Source organism: Lactuca sativa, chromosome 2, assembly GCF_002870075.4.
Source record: "Lactuca sativa cultivar Salinas chromosome 2, Lsat_Salinas_v11, whole genome shotgun sequence".
Classification (NCBI taxonomy): Eukaryota; Viridiplantae; Streptophyta; class Magnoliopsida; order Asterales; family Asteraceae; genus Lactuca; species Lactuca sativa.
The window spans coordinates 95,450,115-95,465,505 of NC_056624.2; the positions used below are offsets into that span (position 1 = coordinate 95,450,115).

At 36.3% G+C, this 15,391-nt stretch overlaps 1 protein-coding gene and 1 non-coding gene across 2 annotated transcripts; one reads left to right on the plus strand and one right to left on the minus strand.

The window, feature by feature from the left end:
• Window positions 1-392: 392 nt before the first annotated feature.
• On the plus strand, window positions 393-6,122 carry LOC111895096 (signal peptide peptidase-like 3). Its single transcript, XM_052768376.1, has 14 exons — window positions 393-754; window positions 1,812-1,970; window positions 2,223-2,334; window positions 2,449-2,565; window positions 2,652-2,809; window positions 2,878-3,036; window positions 3,179-3,213; window positions 3,303-3,459; window positions 3,573-3,626; window positions 3,700-3,792; window positions 3,987-4,129; window positions 4,635-4,705; window positions 5,588-5,671; window positions 5,809-6,122. Exons 1-14 carry the CDS (start codon window positions 620-622, stop codon window positions 5,916-5,918), a joined length of 1,587 nt encoding a protein of 528 aa, XP_052624336.1. The 5' UTR covers window positions 393-619; the 3' UTR covers window positions 5,919-6,122.
• Window positions 6,123-11,509: 5,387 nt separating this feature from the next.
• On the minus strand, window positions 11,510-11,616 carry LOC128132509 (small nucleolar RNA R71). The gene has a single exon (XR_008230562.1). It is a non-coding gene; the product is annotated as a small nucleolar RNA R71 (small nucleolar RNA).
• Between the last annotated feature and the right edge of the window lie 3,775 nt (window positions 11,617-15,391).

A 15,391-nucleotide genomic window follows, 5' to 3' on the forward strand; every position in this document is an offset into this window, starting at 1 on the left:
CGGAGGAGGACAATGAGGTTGGGCGATGGAGATGCCAAATGGGAGTGGCCATTACATTGATTTAACGTTTATTAGTTAGAACAAGAATTTTCAAAAGTGATATCTAAAATATATAAATTTTATCAATTTTAGTTGGGTGGCAAAAATCTTTTTATAAGAGTATTTAACGGGGCATCTTAGATAGTAACAAGGTTATAGAATCATGGGTGCAAGTTTTAAAACCGAGATGAAATGATGAAATGGAAAATTCAAAAATTAAATTAAACTATGAGTACCACATAGACAAAATCTATAATTTACTCCTCATAGTTTTTGAAATTTAATAATTAAAACGTGTAATTCGTTAAAAAAAAAAGTCACGGAAATTGAGAAAAAGAAAAAACATAGTAACGGATGTCAACGGCTGCGTATGAATCTCGGGAAGCCCCAACCATCTCCAAACTGGAATCGGAGTGGAACTCCTGCAACGGAAAAGAGGGAAGAACATCTGCTTCTTTTTCATCAGTCCATAAACACACAATCAATTAACCATCAATCCCTTCTTCCAGTTTCAAAATTTGGGGGAGAAGAGGGTTGAGAATAACCATAACAACGGCGAAGAAGAAGCAAAAGGAAGGACATGAAGAGGCATCATCGTAATACATCGTCTATTTTTCCCACTTTAATAGTAATCTATGGCATGTTCTTCTTTATTCAGTCGCTCACAGCAAGCGCAGCGGGATCTCTCACCTCCTGCGACGACATATCTGTACCAGTAAGATTTATTTCACATTTCCGTATGAATAATTTGTCTTTACATGTTATCATATTGATCCGTTATAGTAAGATTAATGGCTACCGAATGCTGTCGAGGAACAATTGGAAAAAGGATGGGGGTTTTTAGTTCTGATTTTGAAGTTTGGTGTAAATAGGGAAGATGTTATTGCAAGGTAGGATGTAAATAAATAAGTAGATAATTTGTCTCATCTATCCTAAATGCATTGCCTGCTCGTCTAAGTCTATATATATATATACTCTCCAATTGGTTAAGCCCCTTTTTACTTCTCTATTTTAGGCAAAACCTTAGTACCTTACTTGTGCATCCAAAGTTCTACATTGGAGATGAAGAATGATCACAAGTGTTTCTTACACCTTTTCTTTTGGAGCATGCATCTTGTGCTAATATGCTGCAAGGTTGTCACTGTGCAATCATGTATACCTCTCTATGTACACTGAAATGCATAGTAGGAACTAGGAACTTTCTTCTTCTCAATAGCAGCTCAAGATATCACTTCTCTTGGCATTCTATCATATGCTTAGTCTATATCATTAAACACAACCTGAAAGAAGAAATCAAGCCTATTTTATCATCTAAAATTTTGATGTTATATCATTATATGCATCGTCACCTGAGGTTTTCTGAAAAACACTCTTTTGATAGATCTCTGATGCATACATACTTGAGAATGGACACAAAGATGCATATGTGTGGGATTTTGTAATTATTATGATTTACAAGTAATTACTTATTCAACCAATTGAGTTTCAAAAGATGTGGCTGTACTTGTGTGATTCAAGAGTAAGGCATTGGGGGAAAGGTTTGGTTACTTTTTCTTCCACCTTACAAACACAAGACTAGAAAGGAAATGTATACAAATACTTGCTTCAAGAAAGTAAATTGAGGTTAAGTTGTGATGTTGGTTATTGTGGAAGGATGAGAAAGTAGCCTAAGGCAATTCTGATTGTAACTTGTAGTCAGCATGTGATATTTTTGATTATCAAAGACTACATTTCAAGATCTGATATGCTTTTTTTATGTGTTTACTTTTCAGGTAATGATTAAAATTTGGGTGAATGGTGTTGAAGGCCAAAAATTAGAGGGTCAAAGTGCAACATTTAGTGCAAAAATTGCGGAAACAGCAGATGGAGTTGCTAAACAGTCTGTTGTAGTACCAAATCCCTCAAATTGCTGTTCCAATCTGTCCTCACAGGTCTAATCCTCTATCTCTATTGGCTGCAGTTTATATGTATATCTTTTTGGGCTCCTTGTAGTTTTAACATATGCTTTTTAAGAGTTCCAGTCTACAGTGACAGTGAGTAATCATTTCTAACCTAAGTTGAGTTAACCATTACTTGAGAAACTTAAGGGTTTTCCAAAAAGACTAGTTTTTTTTTTTTTTTTTTTTTTTTTTTTTTTTTAACAAGATATTTGATTATAATGATTTATACCATTGGTGGAGCAGTTAAATGGGTATACCGCGTTGGCCCCGCGTGGTGATTGTGACTACCTGGTCAAAGCAAAAGTGGCACAGGCGGGAGGTGCAGCAGGCCTTGTGGTCATAAGTGATACTCAAGGTTGTACATATATATATATATATATATATATATATATATATATATATATATATATTATATCATAAATGTATGAATGAGTAAATAATATTGAGAATATGTAAATCTGTGTTGCAGATATTGTGGAGATGAGTTGCTCTGAAAAAAGTGGGTTGGACATAAATATTCCTGTTGTTATGATCTCAAAGCTGGGAGGAGATGCTTTGAATAAATCTCTATCTGGTGGAGGCAAAGGTATTGTTATTGTTATGATATTAGTATATCTGTATATGTAGAAATTAACTAGTTGTGTTTCTGTGTAAATAATAATAATAATGCAGTGGAAGTTGTAGTATATGCACCAAAAAGCCCACTGATTGACCCTGCAGCAGCATTTTTATGGTTGATAGCAGTTGGAACAATAGTCTGTGCTTCACTTTGGTCTGATATCACTAAAATTAATCACACCAATGAACCCTACAACCAGCTCTCACCAAAGGTTACCTTTCTCTCTCTCATCCATCCCCAGTTTGAACATAAATTAAATATTTTTTTTTGATTGGAAAGGTTGAGGAGGAGGAGGAGAACGAAATTATTGAGATGAGCACAATGAGCGCTGTAGTATTTGTGATTACAGCATCAACCTTTTTGGTGCTGCTCTATCTGTTTATGTCATCTTGGTTCATCTGGCTGCTCATTGTATTTTTCTGCATTGGAGCTGTTGAGGTATATTAATATTACCATCCATCCATATTTTATATTCTATATATATATATATATATATATATATATATATATATATATATATATATATATATATATATATATATATATATATCTACTTCTTTCATATTGTGTTTGTCATCAGGGGATGCATTCTTGTATAGTGGCACTCTTAAAAAGGTAATCTGGAACTCATTTTTTTTAATGGTCTACATCAAGTTTGTGTATGATAATTGATATTATATGTGTGTGTGTGTTTATTGTTACAGCAAATGTAGAAGTTGTGGACAAAAGGCAGTAAATGTGCCATTTTTTGGGACGACAACTGTCATGTCCCTATTGGTGCTTTTATTTTGTATGGCATTTGCAATTTTCTGGGTATGGACTCGAAAGGAATCGTATTCTTGGGTCGGTCAAGACATTTTGGTAAGCTATCGCCAAAACATTCCAAATTTACTTTCTTGTCCCTTTTTTACATATAATATATTATATATTATATATATGTTTGTTTGGTGGTAACATAACATTGTTTCAAACAGGGAATCTGTTTGATTATAGCAGTGTTGCAGTTAGCACAACTACCCAATATTAAGGTAACTACAAAACAACAAATGGTAAAATGTTTATTTTTAATTTAATCATGATGGGTGCGTTGATTGATTCCAGGTTGCTACAGTGCTTCTTTGTTGTGCATTTGCATATGACATCTTCTGGGTTTTCATATCACCCATTTTCTTCCATGACAGCGTTATGATTTCGGTACTACTCTTCCTTTCCTAACTAAATAAAAATAAAGTCTTTTGTTTTATTTTTAGCCAATACAAACAGCACAGCACCATTTTCTCGAGAGAATAATTGTTTTATTATCATCTCCAATTCCAACTGAAGTTTTTTTTTTTTGTTATGAAGCAGAGCTCCATACATTTATTATTATTTTTTTTATTGTTATGAAGGTGGCTGCAGGTGATAGCAGCAGTGGAGAAACTATCCCTATGGTTTTGAGGTTTCCACGAATGTTTGATCCTTGGGGAGGATATAGTATATTAGGTTTTGGGGATATTCTTTTTCCAGGCCTGCTTCTCTCATTTACTGTTAGGTAATCTTATCGATGCACATAGTTTTTTTTTTTTTTTTTAGAAATGAATAAATTTGGTACATGTATCATGGACCATATTATTATTTTTTAATATCTCTTCTCATGTTAAATATAGTATAGGGTTTTATGTATGCTTACTGATTTAGGTTGTATTTTGTATATAAAAAAAAGGGTTTTGTTTAACCTTACGAAAAGATTGTAATTTTTGTTCCATTGGCAATTAATTAGTCCTAGTCTCAATCTGAGTAACAAGCTATTCTATCTTTTGTACTATGTAACAAACATGGCCTAGATATTCTTATTTCTTTGACAAATCTTAGATCTTTGTCATTTGAGGATTCATACTGCAAAAGACATGTGACATGGAACCCACAATTGCTAGTTTTAATTAGTATGCTTTGAATTTTTGGGAGTTTATTATTTCGTTTCTATACAAACAAACAATCAAAAATTACATGCACAGCCATTTTGTTTGTAGTCTCATCAGTTAGTTTTTGTATTTCAGGTTTGACAAAGCAAAAAAGAAGACTTGGCATGATGGTTATTTTCTATGGTTGGCGATTGGATATGCATGTGGTGCGTATTTTTACTTTTTAGGAAATTCATTCATCTTTATACAATACTGTTAGTTTAAATTGATCAAGCTATTTATTTTAATTATTGAATAAACAGTTTATTTAATTTATCTATAACTAAATGCAAAATCAATAATATTTAATATGTAGGATGAAAATAGCTAAAAAAACATCATCTTTCAGGAATGTTCTCTAACTTCTTTTCATCTCCAACCATTTACTCTTAACAATCTAACTCTAGAATTTTTATAATAAATTAATTCATCTTTATACAATAGTTTAGTATAGATTGACTATTTTATTTTATTGAATTAATAAATAAAACAGTTTATGTACAACGTAATTAACAATGTAAATTTAACATGTATAACCAACAATATTAGATTACATTTTGATTTAGTTGTAATTTATTTTAGTTTAAATTGTAAGCTTTTGTACCTTAATGTTGTAAAATATTGGAATCATTTAATGATCTAGGCGAGATTTTATAATGATATTGCTATTGCCAGTTTAGAATAAATCGGAGATTTTTAGATAGTTATTTAACAAAACTATCTAAGGTGGTCAAAATGAGAAGGCTATAGAACGTAAATCTAATGAACAAATGGATTATGAAATTCTGATTTATTTTTATTAGAGGAATAAATAGGATTCCTCTGTTTAGAGTAGCCATTGAAGTTTGTTTTTCTCTTTACTTTGTTCTCTAAGTGGATATTTGGAGTATGGAGATGCCCCAAGAGTTCTTTTTAATATGCCATGTCAGCAATGATCATGAAATATGTTTTTTTTTTTTTTTTTTTTTTTAAATGTATTTACAAATGTACATTTAATGCATAATAGAATAGAAGCGATATAAATGAGATCCACCCTTTTATGCATGCAGGCCTGTTGCTAACGTACTTGGGATTGTACCTGATGAACGGACATGGTCAACCTGCTCTGCTCTATCTCGTTCCTTGTACATTAGGTACGTATCGATTATTGTATTTATTTCAAATACTTTTGTTTGTGGAAAAGACATAAATGCCCTTCTCATCTTCATTATAAAAAAAATAGCCTATCATGTTCATGATCTTTACATTTCCATATTCGGTGTTATTACAGGAACTTGTATCATACTGGGCTTGGTGAGAGGTGAGCTAAAAGAACTTTGGAATTATAATAATAGTGCAAATGAATACAAGCAAACCCCTGGAGGAGAGGAACAAGCTTGATATCATATCTACTTGCACTCCGTGGAGAGACAATCAACTTATTATCTATTACATACATACCCCGTGTCTATGCTTCATCCACATCCACATCTTGTGTTTCGTTTTATAGCAATATATTATAACATGGAACTGTTTGTAGATTTGTCCTTTTGGCTGTTTTGGATCTAATGTTCTTAGTTATGCAGCATCTTATTCTTTGCTTTATGTGTGAATTCTGGTATTTCTACATGTGGTTTTCAAGTGTTGATGTTTGTTTGCCAAAGTGTTAGACTAAGACCTCCCTCCCATTTGTCATGTAGAACAAGACAAAACATGATGATTATGCACCGTGTTCCACATCTTTTACAAATGTATGCCAAAGCCAAACACATTATTAGGTCATGTTATGCCTATGTGATAATGATCCATTATAAGGATTGGATCTGGATGTCTACTTTCCAAGTTATTAAAGCAATGTTTAAGAATTGAAATTAAATATTTCATAATAATAAGATGAATTCAAATGTAGATTAGAGTGTTTGTACATGCCGTTCTAATGGAAAATCATGAACAACTCCAAATGGAGTTATAGTTTTATGCTTACTATGATTTATTGCACTACTTACATCTTCCCTAAACTGAGCTTTTTTTTATCATAAAAGAACTATAAAACCCAAATAAAAATAGATTTATCATTTAAGAGTCATGCATGGTTGATAATTGTGATAATTATGTTTGTATATACATACATTTTCTTGTTATATATTATCTATCGGCTAGCTTTGCAGCAAGCAACTAGCTTATCAACCAATCCACCAAACATAGCCTTAGTTACTTCTATTTTCGGAGTTTATTGGTTTCTATTAATATTGTGACCTTCATAGAAATTTATATACTTTGTGGCATAAAAGTTTTGAGGTATTACATGAATCGAATAAGGTGAAGGTAAACATATGAATAAAGAATTGCCATTCTTTCTTGTCGTTTTGCATTATTAATACATTTTTATGGTTTAAATCCACGTTGATTGAATTTCATGGTAGTAGATAGCTACTATGATTAGTAAGATTTCAAAGTAGATCGATTTTAGAAAAATAAAAATAAAATGTTATTGTAAGAAAAAAGATAAAGCATAATGTTATTTTATACTGTTAGACCTAAATAAAAAAGAGGTACATAGATTGACATTCTCAAACTAATATAATAAGTGTATTCAATATTAAAGTACCAACTACAAAGCATGACAATTGAGTTAATCATTGGTTTAGTGAAATCAATTAATCAAAATGGTTACTTGAGTACCCAGCTTAAGTTTTTGCTTCTATTTAACTGAAAATAATTTCATGAACAAATTATATGTTGATTTGATATTAGGATGACTGATGTCATAACCACATGTATATATTTTGCTATTGTATTTTTTTAACCATATAAGTTGACAAGACTTTTTAATAGTAAAAGAGAAACAAATTGAGGATGTAACGCGTGGCTCCTGATATTTATTTAAACTTATAATTTATTCATTTTTATAGAGCAACTCGACAAGTCGGAAGCCCCAGACTCGTTGAGTAGAGATTTTATGGACCGCGGATTTCAAGAACCCAACTCGACGAGTTGGGAGACCTCAACTCGACGAGTTGGCTGGGTAAAATGAAACCCTAATTCTAGGGTTTTGCACGCTATTTAAACACCTTAAACCTTTCATGCTGGGGTCATTTCCTAGCCTCCACTGTCCTAACCCTAAATCTCGAAACCATAAGGCATTTGTGAGAGTTTGTGAGTCATTTTGGGTGTTTTTGGTGTGTGTTGAAGCCACTGGAAGAAGGAAAAGCTTGAAGACTCAAAAAAGGAGCATATAGATTGTAACACCTCAAAAATCATGACCAAAAATTTCATTTTTAATTAAGTAGCTTATAAAATTGTTTACTGAAAGAAAAACATCATTGATATCATAACATCCCATAATCCCATAAAATCAAATGTCATAAAACATGTCGTGGAATAATAATAGTGTCAGAGTACAATCCCAAGAACTTCATAGTGCGGAAATCATGTGTGTGCGATGAGCTGCTATCGTGCCGGCTCATTCCCCTTCGCTGAAGAGGTACTTGAAACAAAACCGAAAAACTATAAGCACAAAGCTTAGTGAGTTCTCCCATCATACCACATACCATATAAGGCCTGTCCCTCGGTATCTTTCAACTGGTATCTAACTGGCATGACTGAGCTAGACTCCCCTTCGGTATCTTTCAACCGATAGCCGGGAGCTAACCTCCCCTTCGGTATCTCACAACCGGTAACCAGGAGCTAACCTTCCCTTCGATATCTTTCAACCGGTAGCCGGGAGCTAACCTCCCCTTCAGTATCTTTCAACCGGTAACTGGGTACTATTTCACCCCTACCACTACCACATAATAGCATCTCATGAACATATATCTAGGCATGCATGAGTGTTGTCTACCCCTTCGGTATCTTTCAACCGGTAACTGGGGGCTCTTCCGTCCCTACTACTACTAACACATTTAGCATTCTAGCATATAATCATAACAGATAGCAACATACCAGATAATTATCACAAAGACAATCATCTCTACTGTAATCTCTTACTAGTGGGCCGACCTTGGTGCCTTAGACCCACTTCTACTGAAAGGTAACTTACCTTAGTTTCGTGAAGTATCCAAACTGTCCTCGCTGCCGAGATCAACTCCTCTCGATTCCTACACATAACAATCTTCCTTAATTACCATTTCATGGTCAACTCATATCAAAGTCAAAGCCAAGGTTAACACCTTGGTCAAAGGCAACTCTGGCTCAAAGTCAACATCTGGTTGACCCAACTCGCCGAGTTGACCCACCAACTCGCCGAGTTCCATAGTCCTTAGAACACTAAAAGCTTCGACCCTACTCGCCGAGTCTTTCAAGAACTCGCCGAGTTCTCCTTCATACAAGTTCAGGACTTTCTACCACTGACTCGCCGAGTTCATCCTTGAACTCGTCGAATCCTTCTTCGTGCAAGAAGGCACGTCTAGTCATGGACTCGCCAAGTTCCTTATGAACTCGTCGAGTTCATCTTCATGCAATTGGGACTTAATCTTGAACTCGTCGAGTTCCATGATCTTTAGGCCCACAATGAACCCAACAGGCTGAGTGTTCTTCCAGCTCAACACATTGCCCATTATCAGAAGCAGGGTCGGTCCGTAGATTTTCCTTGCCCCGGGTGAAAAAAGCACGATTATGCCCTTAGACCTCAGTTCTTTTTGTTAGAAGTGACGTAAAATTTTATTAAAAACTTAGCAAAATACAAGATAAATGATATGTGCATAATTAGTTCATATTAAATATACATTTTTATTCATTTATTAGCTAAATTATTGCATATTATGGACAAAAGGTACTCAAAAGTGTTAAATTATGTTTTTCAGTTCAAAGATGAAGCTCGGAAGCGGGAGAAACAGTTAGAAGATCGAGAATGGAAAAAAGAAGAGAAACACTAAAAATGGCATCTACTCGGCGAGTCAGATCGACTACTCGGCGAGTCCAATCGAAGAATCGAGAAGATAATGACTCAGGATTCCAGAGAGTTATCACAATACGGGGAATGTGAGAGGGACTCGACGAGTCACCACTTGACTCGACGAGTCGATTCGTATATTTAAAGATAATTCCACAGATCAATAGAGGAAAGTTCTGGGACGATTCAGAAGTACTTTGCTACGATTGAGAAGCCAGAAAAACCCTAGAAGGCGACGAACACTTATTCTTTTGTTTTATCACCATGATTAAGCAACTTGACTTTGTTTGTTTGCTGTTATTTACTTTAATTATGAGCTAAAACCTTTAGACTTCTGTTTGGGGATACAAAGTTGACAATATGGTTTGATTGATTGGTAGGATTAATTCCAAGTTGGTGAATTTTTGTTATTTTAGCTTGCTAAAGAACCTTGTGTATGAATAATAATTAATTTTCTGTTAATAGGAAGATAATTGATTAGCATGAACATCTATTGATTATTGACCTCATATGCTATGTGATCACTATGCTATATGTCTAGGATTAATGAATATGAAACTAGAATTAATAAGAAAATTGAGTAAATTCATGTGCAAGCTTGTAAGATGACCATCAAACAAGAAGTTAATTAAAAGAATAAATTAGTTAACTATTGCAAGTCTAACTTAACCCGAATAATTAATCTAGTGAATGTAATTAAATTAGACAATTGGCCACTGTTTAAGTTAGTTTATTTGCTAAGGATTAGGGTAGTGAATACGAATCTAATCACTTGAATCGGTAACCAACAAAAGGATTAATCCATTGCACCATTACCTTGAAATCAACCATAGAGTTAACCAAGTTGAACTAAACAGAAGTTACTTTCCAATTATTGAATCTAGTTAAGTCGTTATTTTCTAGTCTTAAATTAGTAATAGTTAGTAAGTTTCTAGCCTTGTAAAACTAGAGAAAACCCCTACTTCTTAATTAACTTAGATTAAATTAGTTTTTAGTTTAATTTGTCGTTCCCTGTGTTCGATACCCTGGTTATTTAGCTATACCACAATTGATAGGTTCACTGCCTTTTGTGTGTTATTTGATAATTAAAAGTAGGTTTAAAACTAAGTGGTTTTACACACATCAAGTTTTTGGCGCCGTTGCCGGGGAACGGTTCTAAAATTAGTATTAAATTCTAGTTTAATCGATCCTTTGTGTGGGATTTGTCTTACACAAAGTTATTTACAAAGTAATTCAGTAAGTAGAATTAGTTTAAATAAAATTCTGTTTTTAGGATAACTAGAAATTTTTTTTAGTTTTTGCTTTGAACTCGCCGAGTGCATTCGTGCTGACTCGGCGAGTACATCGCTGTTTCAGCTTTATTTTTTTATTCCGTTTTTGTTCCTTTTACGCGTTTCGTTTCTTTTGTTTCGTTTTTTTCAGTTGTTTCATGACCCGAGGATCTGATACACCTCTGGTACCTCCTTTGGAAGACCCGGAATCCGCATTAAGAAGAAGCAAAGGAAAAGCCGTTGGAGAAACCACATCTTCAAAGAACTCACCACTCAAAAACTTAAAATCCATTTTCAGCAAGAAGAAGAGCAGCAAATCAGGAGCATCCAGTGCCTCATTGACAGTTGAAGAACCAATTAAAGAAGATATCGAGTACGAGACCGAGGAAGAAGAAGAGCATACTTACGAGCACGAAACCGATTCCGAAGAAGAGTTAGCTATCATAATGGCTAACATTGATGAAGTCCCCATGGGGGAGTGGAAGAAAAGGATGCGTGATGACACCGGGTCGGGACTTGTGCAACCCGCAATTCCCGCGACCGCCACTTTCGAACTAAAAGGCCATATTCTCGCCCAACTCAAGGAGATTCCTTTTTACGGGAAGGATCACGAAGACGCTTACAAGCACTTGGACGAAGTGAATGATGTAGCCGATTACTTCAACGTCCCGAATGTTCCATGCGAGACCCAGCTTCTTCGAATGCTTCCTGTCACATTTAAAGGAGCTGCAAAAGATTGGTTAAAGTCACTTCCTCCCGGATCGGTCACCACATGGGCCAAGATGAAAGAAGAGTTCATAGACCATTTCTGCCCGCCCTCCAAGATAGCCAAGCTAAAGAAAGCCATTGCCAACTTCGAGCAACAACCCGGAGAATCTCTTTATGAAGCTTGGGAAAGGTACAAGAGCCTACTTAGAAATTGCCCACACCATGACCTTAATAGCCAACAAGAGGTCTCCATTTTCTATGATGGAGTCAATGTCACCACAAGGCAATTACTTGATTCTCAAGGCCCGCTCACAAAGAAGGCGCCCCCGGTAATTAAAGAATTAATTGAAGAATTCTCTAAGCACTCTAGAGAATACCACAATCCAAGAAATGAAGTAAGTCGAGGGGTAGTAAACGCGGCAAATGATAGCATGTCGGCGGTGATAGAAAAGCTTGATAGTCTAGATCGAAGAATGACAAAAATGGATCAAGCAATCCATGCTATTAGGGTAGGATGCAAAAACTGCGGAGGGCCCCATCTCACAAAGGATTGTGATTTGGATGAGAAAGGAAATAAGAAAGCTCAAGTCTTTTATTCAAGTGGTGATCGATATGATGAAAATTGGCGGAAACCTAAGAAGGATTGGCTACCATACGAGGAGTATAAGAAGGCAAAGGAGGAGAAATACAAGCAGAAGGAGAGGGGGCTATACCAAAAGGAAGAACCGGTAGAAAAGAAAGCCGATTTAGAAGAGTTATTCACTAGATTCATAGCCGCGTCCGAAAAAAGACACAATGATCACGATGCTGCCATACACGAGACCATAAACATGCTTAGGAATCAGCAAGCATCGATTCTCAACATTGAGAAACAGCTGGGGCAGCTTGCGCATCAAGTGAATGATAGAAGACCGGGTCAACTTCCGAGCAACACCGAACCCAATCCAAGAATGGAGAATGTAAGTGTAATAACCTCCAGCAGTGAAGAAACAGTTACAGAAGCACTGAGAATCTCCAAGAAGAATGCAGAAAAGGTAGAAGAATCGGACCCAGCAAAACCCGATCCGACTCGCCGAGTCACTCCAATGGACTCGACGAGTCCATGCGTAAATCAGAAAACTGTCAGTTCTTTGAAGCCTTATAATCCTCCTCTGCCATACCCAATCAAAGCCATGCCTCCAGAAAAAGTAGAAGCATACAGAACCTTCATGACGCATGTTAAAGCTTTACAAGTTAATGTGCCATTTGTTGAAATAATGCTACAAACACCTAAGTACTTCAACTTGCTTAAGGGCCTTTTTGCTGCTAGGAAGGATTTGGCTGAAATCGCAGAAATATTGATGAATGAGCTACCTGAAAAGAAGGGTGATCCGGGAAATATGGTGATTCCGTGTCAATTTGGTAATGAAGTTTTCACCCGAGCATTAGCCGATTCGGGGGCAAGCATCAATTTGATGCCTTTGTCATTCTTTAAGAAGTTGAATTTACCAGAACCAAGGCCGGTGAATATGAAGATCCATTTGGCGGACAAGATGATAATTCATCCACAAGGCGTTTGTGAGGATCTCCTAATAAAAGTTGACAAGTTGATTTTCCCAGTAGACTTCGTGGTAGTTGATATGAAAGAAGACCCCGAAATTCCAATTATTTTGGGGAGATCATTCTTGAACACCGCGTGTGCTTTAATTGATATATGTGAGTCTACATTGACATTAAGGGTGGGTGATGAATCTATAATGTTTAAAGCTATTCCCGAAGCCAAGCAAGAAGAGGAAAAGAATGAAGAAATCTCAATTATCCAATTGGATGATGAGATATTACAAAGAGAGCTCAAACTTTTGCTAAAAGATGATCCAAGCAAGTTTTTGATACACTTTGAAGAAGATGTGGATGTTAACAAGGACTTGGAAGAGTTAGAAAAGCTACTGGAAGGAGCCAACTCAGAAAACACCCAAGAAGTGATGAAACCCGATCAGACTCGCCGAGTCACTTTAATGGACTCGACGAGTCCAGTCGAATTTGACAAAGACTTGGCCGACTTAAATTTGTTTGTTACTAGTTCTTCACATACCTTCGATTTAGATATTATTCATGATTCTTTAGAAGAACAAACAGCAGAAGGAGGAAAGGGAAGGAAAGTTCAATATGCCGATGTAGCATGTCTTGATACAATTCCGTTTGAAGATGGGTTGAGAACTGGAAAGGATGAAGAGACAAAGGAAAGGAGGGTGGAAGCTGATCAACCATTCGCTACTAAACCTAAAGCACGAACCATCATGAAATATGAAGTAATTAAATTTAAAGAGAACGAGGTGCAAGAGAAGGTGAAAAAGAATGGGGTAAAGAAGAAAAAGAGGAAAAGGGAAGCCCAAACAGCGGAGGATGATGCTGTGAAGAAGAAAAGAGATGCATTGAAAAGGGCTTACAAGAAGAAGATTCACGCTTACAAGACCAAGTACAAATCACAAAAAGTTAGGCGTGCGTTCCCGATGCTCGGAGATGACGAAACGTAGATGGGAAGGAGTCTAGCTAATGACTCCTTAAAAAGAAGCGCTTGGCGGGAGGCAACCCGTTATATAGAGTTTTCTTTCTTTTACTTTTTAGTTTTTTTTAATTTTCCCTCGTTTTTAGAATTTTAATCTTCCAAATCATCGGACATGCCTGCTTGAGAGTGTGCATAGGTTAAGTGTGGGGTGAAATGATTTTAAATAAATAACAAAATTTTGAAAATTATGAAAACTTTGACTTCGCGACCAGACTCGCTGAGTCTGACCAAGACTCGACGAGTCGGTATTATTTACAGAAAAAATAATTTCGAAATTACTTTTAACAACCGGTAACTAGGGTTTTAACCCTAAGAATCAGTTTTTCACATACACACTCGACGGGCGCCTCTTTCAAACTTTCTCTCAAGCATTCATCTTTGTTCTTCAAGTTTTCTTCAAATTTCTCAAGTTCAATCTCAAAAGGTAACAAATTTATTCTTGTTTTCTGTTAAGAATGTGATTCTAAGGCCATCTATGGTAGCAATTGTATGAAAAACCCGTTTTTTGAAAAGTAGTAAATTTCTAGGGTTTTGATTTTTCATGAATTATGTTGTTTTGACTGCTTATTCTGACCTTAATACCTTAATAGCAAGTGCCTAGACAAAACCCTTGACGAAATTTCCAGGTTTCATGGTGCAATTTCCATCGACCCGCCGACTGACTCGTGCAGTTTGCGCGACTCGCCGAGTCGTGCCTGGACTCGACGAGTCGAGTCGGGAAACATATACGAGATGTTTTTTTAATTATATTCTGTGTTTTCTGGGTTTTGGGTATTTTGTTTTGCAGAAACCATGTTCAGAAGGGGGCAAAGTTCCAGTGGCAACCAAGGGGATTTTCCATGGCTAAACTTCCCACAAATCGAGTCCGCTTCGACATTGCGGAAATAGAAGAAGAAGCTGGCTGATATCAAGAAGAAAGAGGTCTATGTGCCCAACCGGATAGATTGGGATTGGCTGCAGAATGTTTGCTATGAGGAGGAGTTAGCTCCTTATCTCTTGAAGGAGTTTCACCATGACGGCGAAACAATGGTTTGTGACGGGTGGAGCCGGGTTTTCCGTATTCAAGAGCCGGTTTATTTGGAGCTTTGTTTGGAGTTTTTCTCCACGGTATCTTTCACCGGGGGAGTGGATGCTTATCACCCGTCCAGCTTCAGTTTTTGTCTTGGGGGAGAGTTTCATCAATGCTCTGTGGTGGATCTTGCCTATCGATTAGGGGTTTATGATCAGCCCTTGGTCTCAACACCCATCTTTCGGGCCTTTTTGGCACAAACCCATATGGTGTTTCCCGAAGGAGTTACGAGTACGGGCTGGTGGAATACAATTGGTAACAAAGTCTATATCCCAAAGTCGGCACAGGAAGGGAGCATTCGATCCCCAACACACCGCCTCATACACCGCCTTATTTCATCCACCATCAATCAACGAAAGGATGATGACAAGGTTTCCAACCTTGACGTCT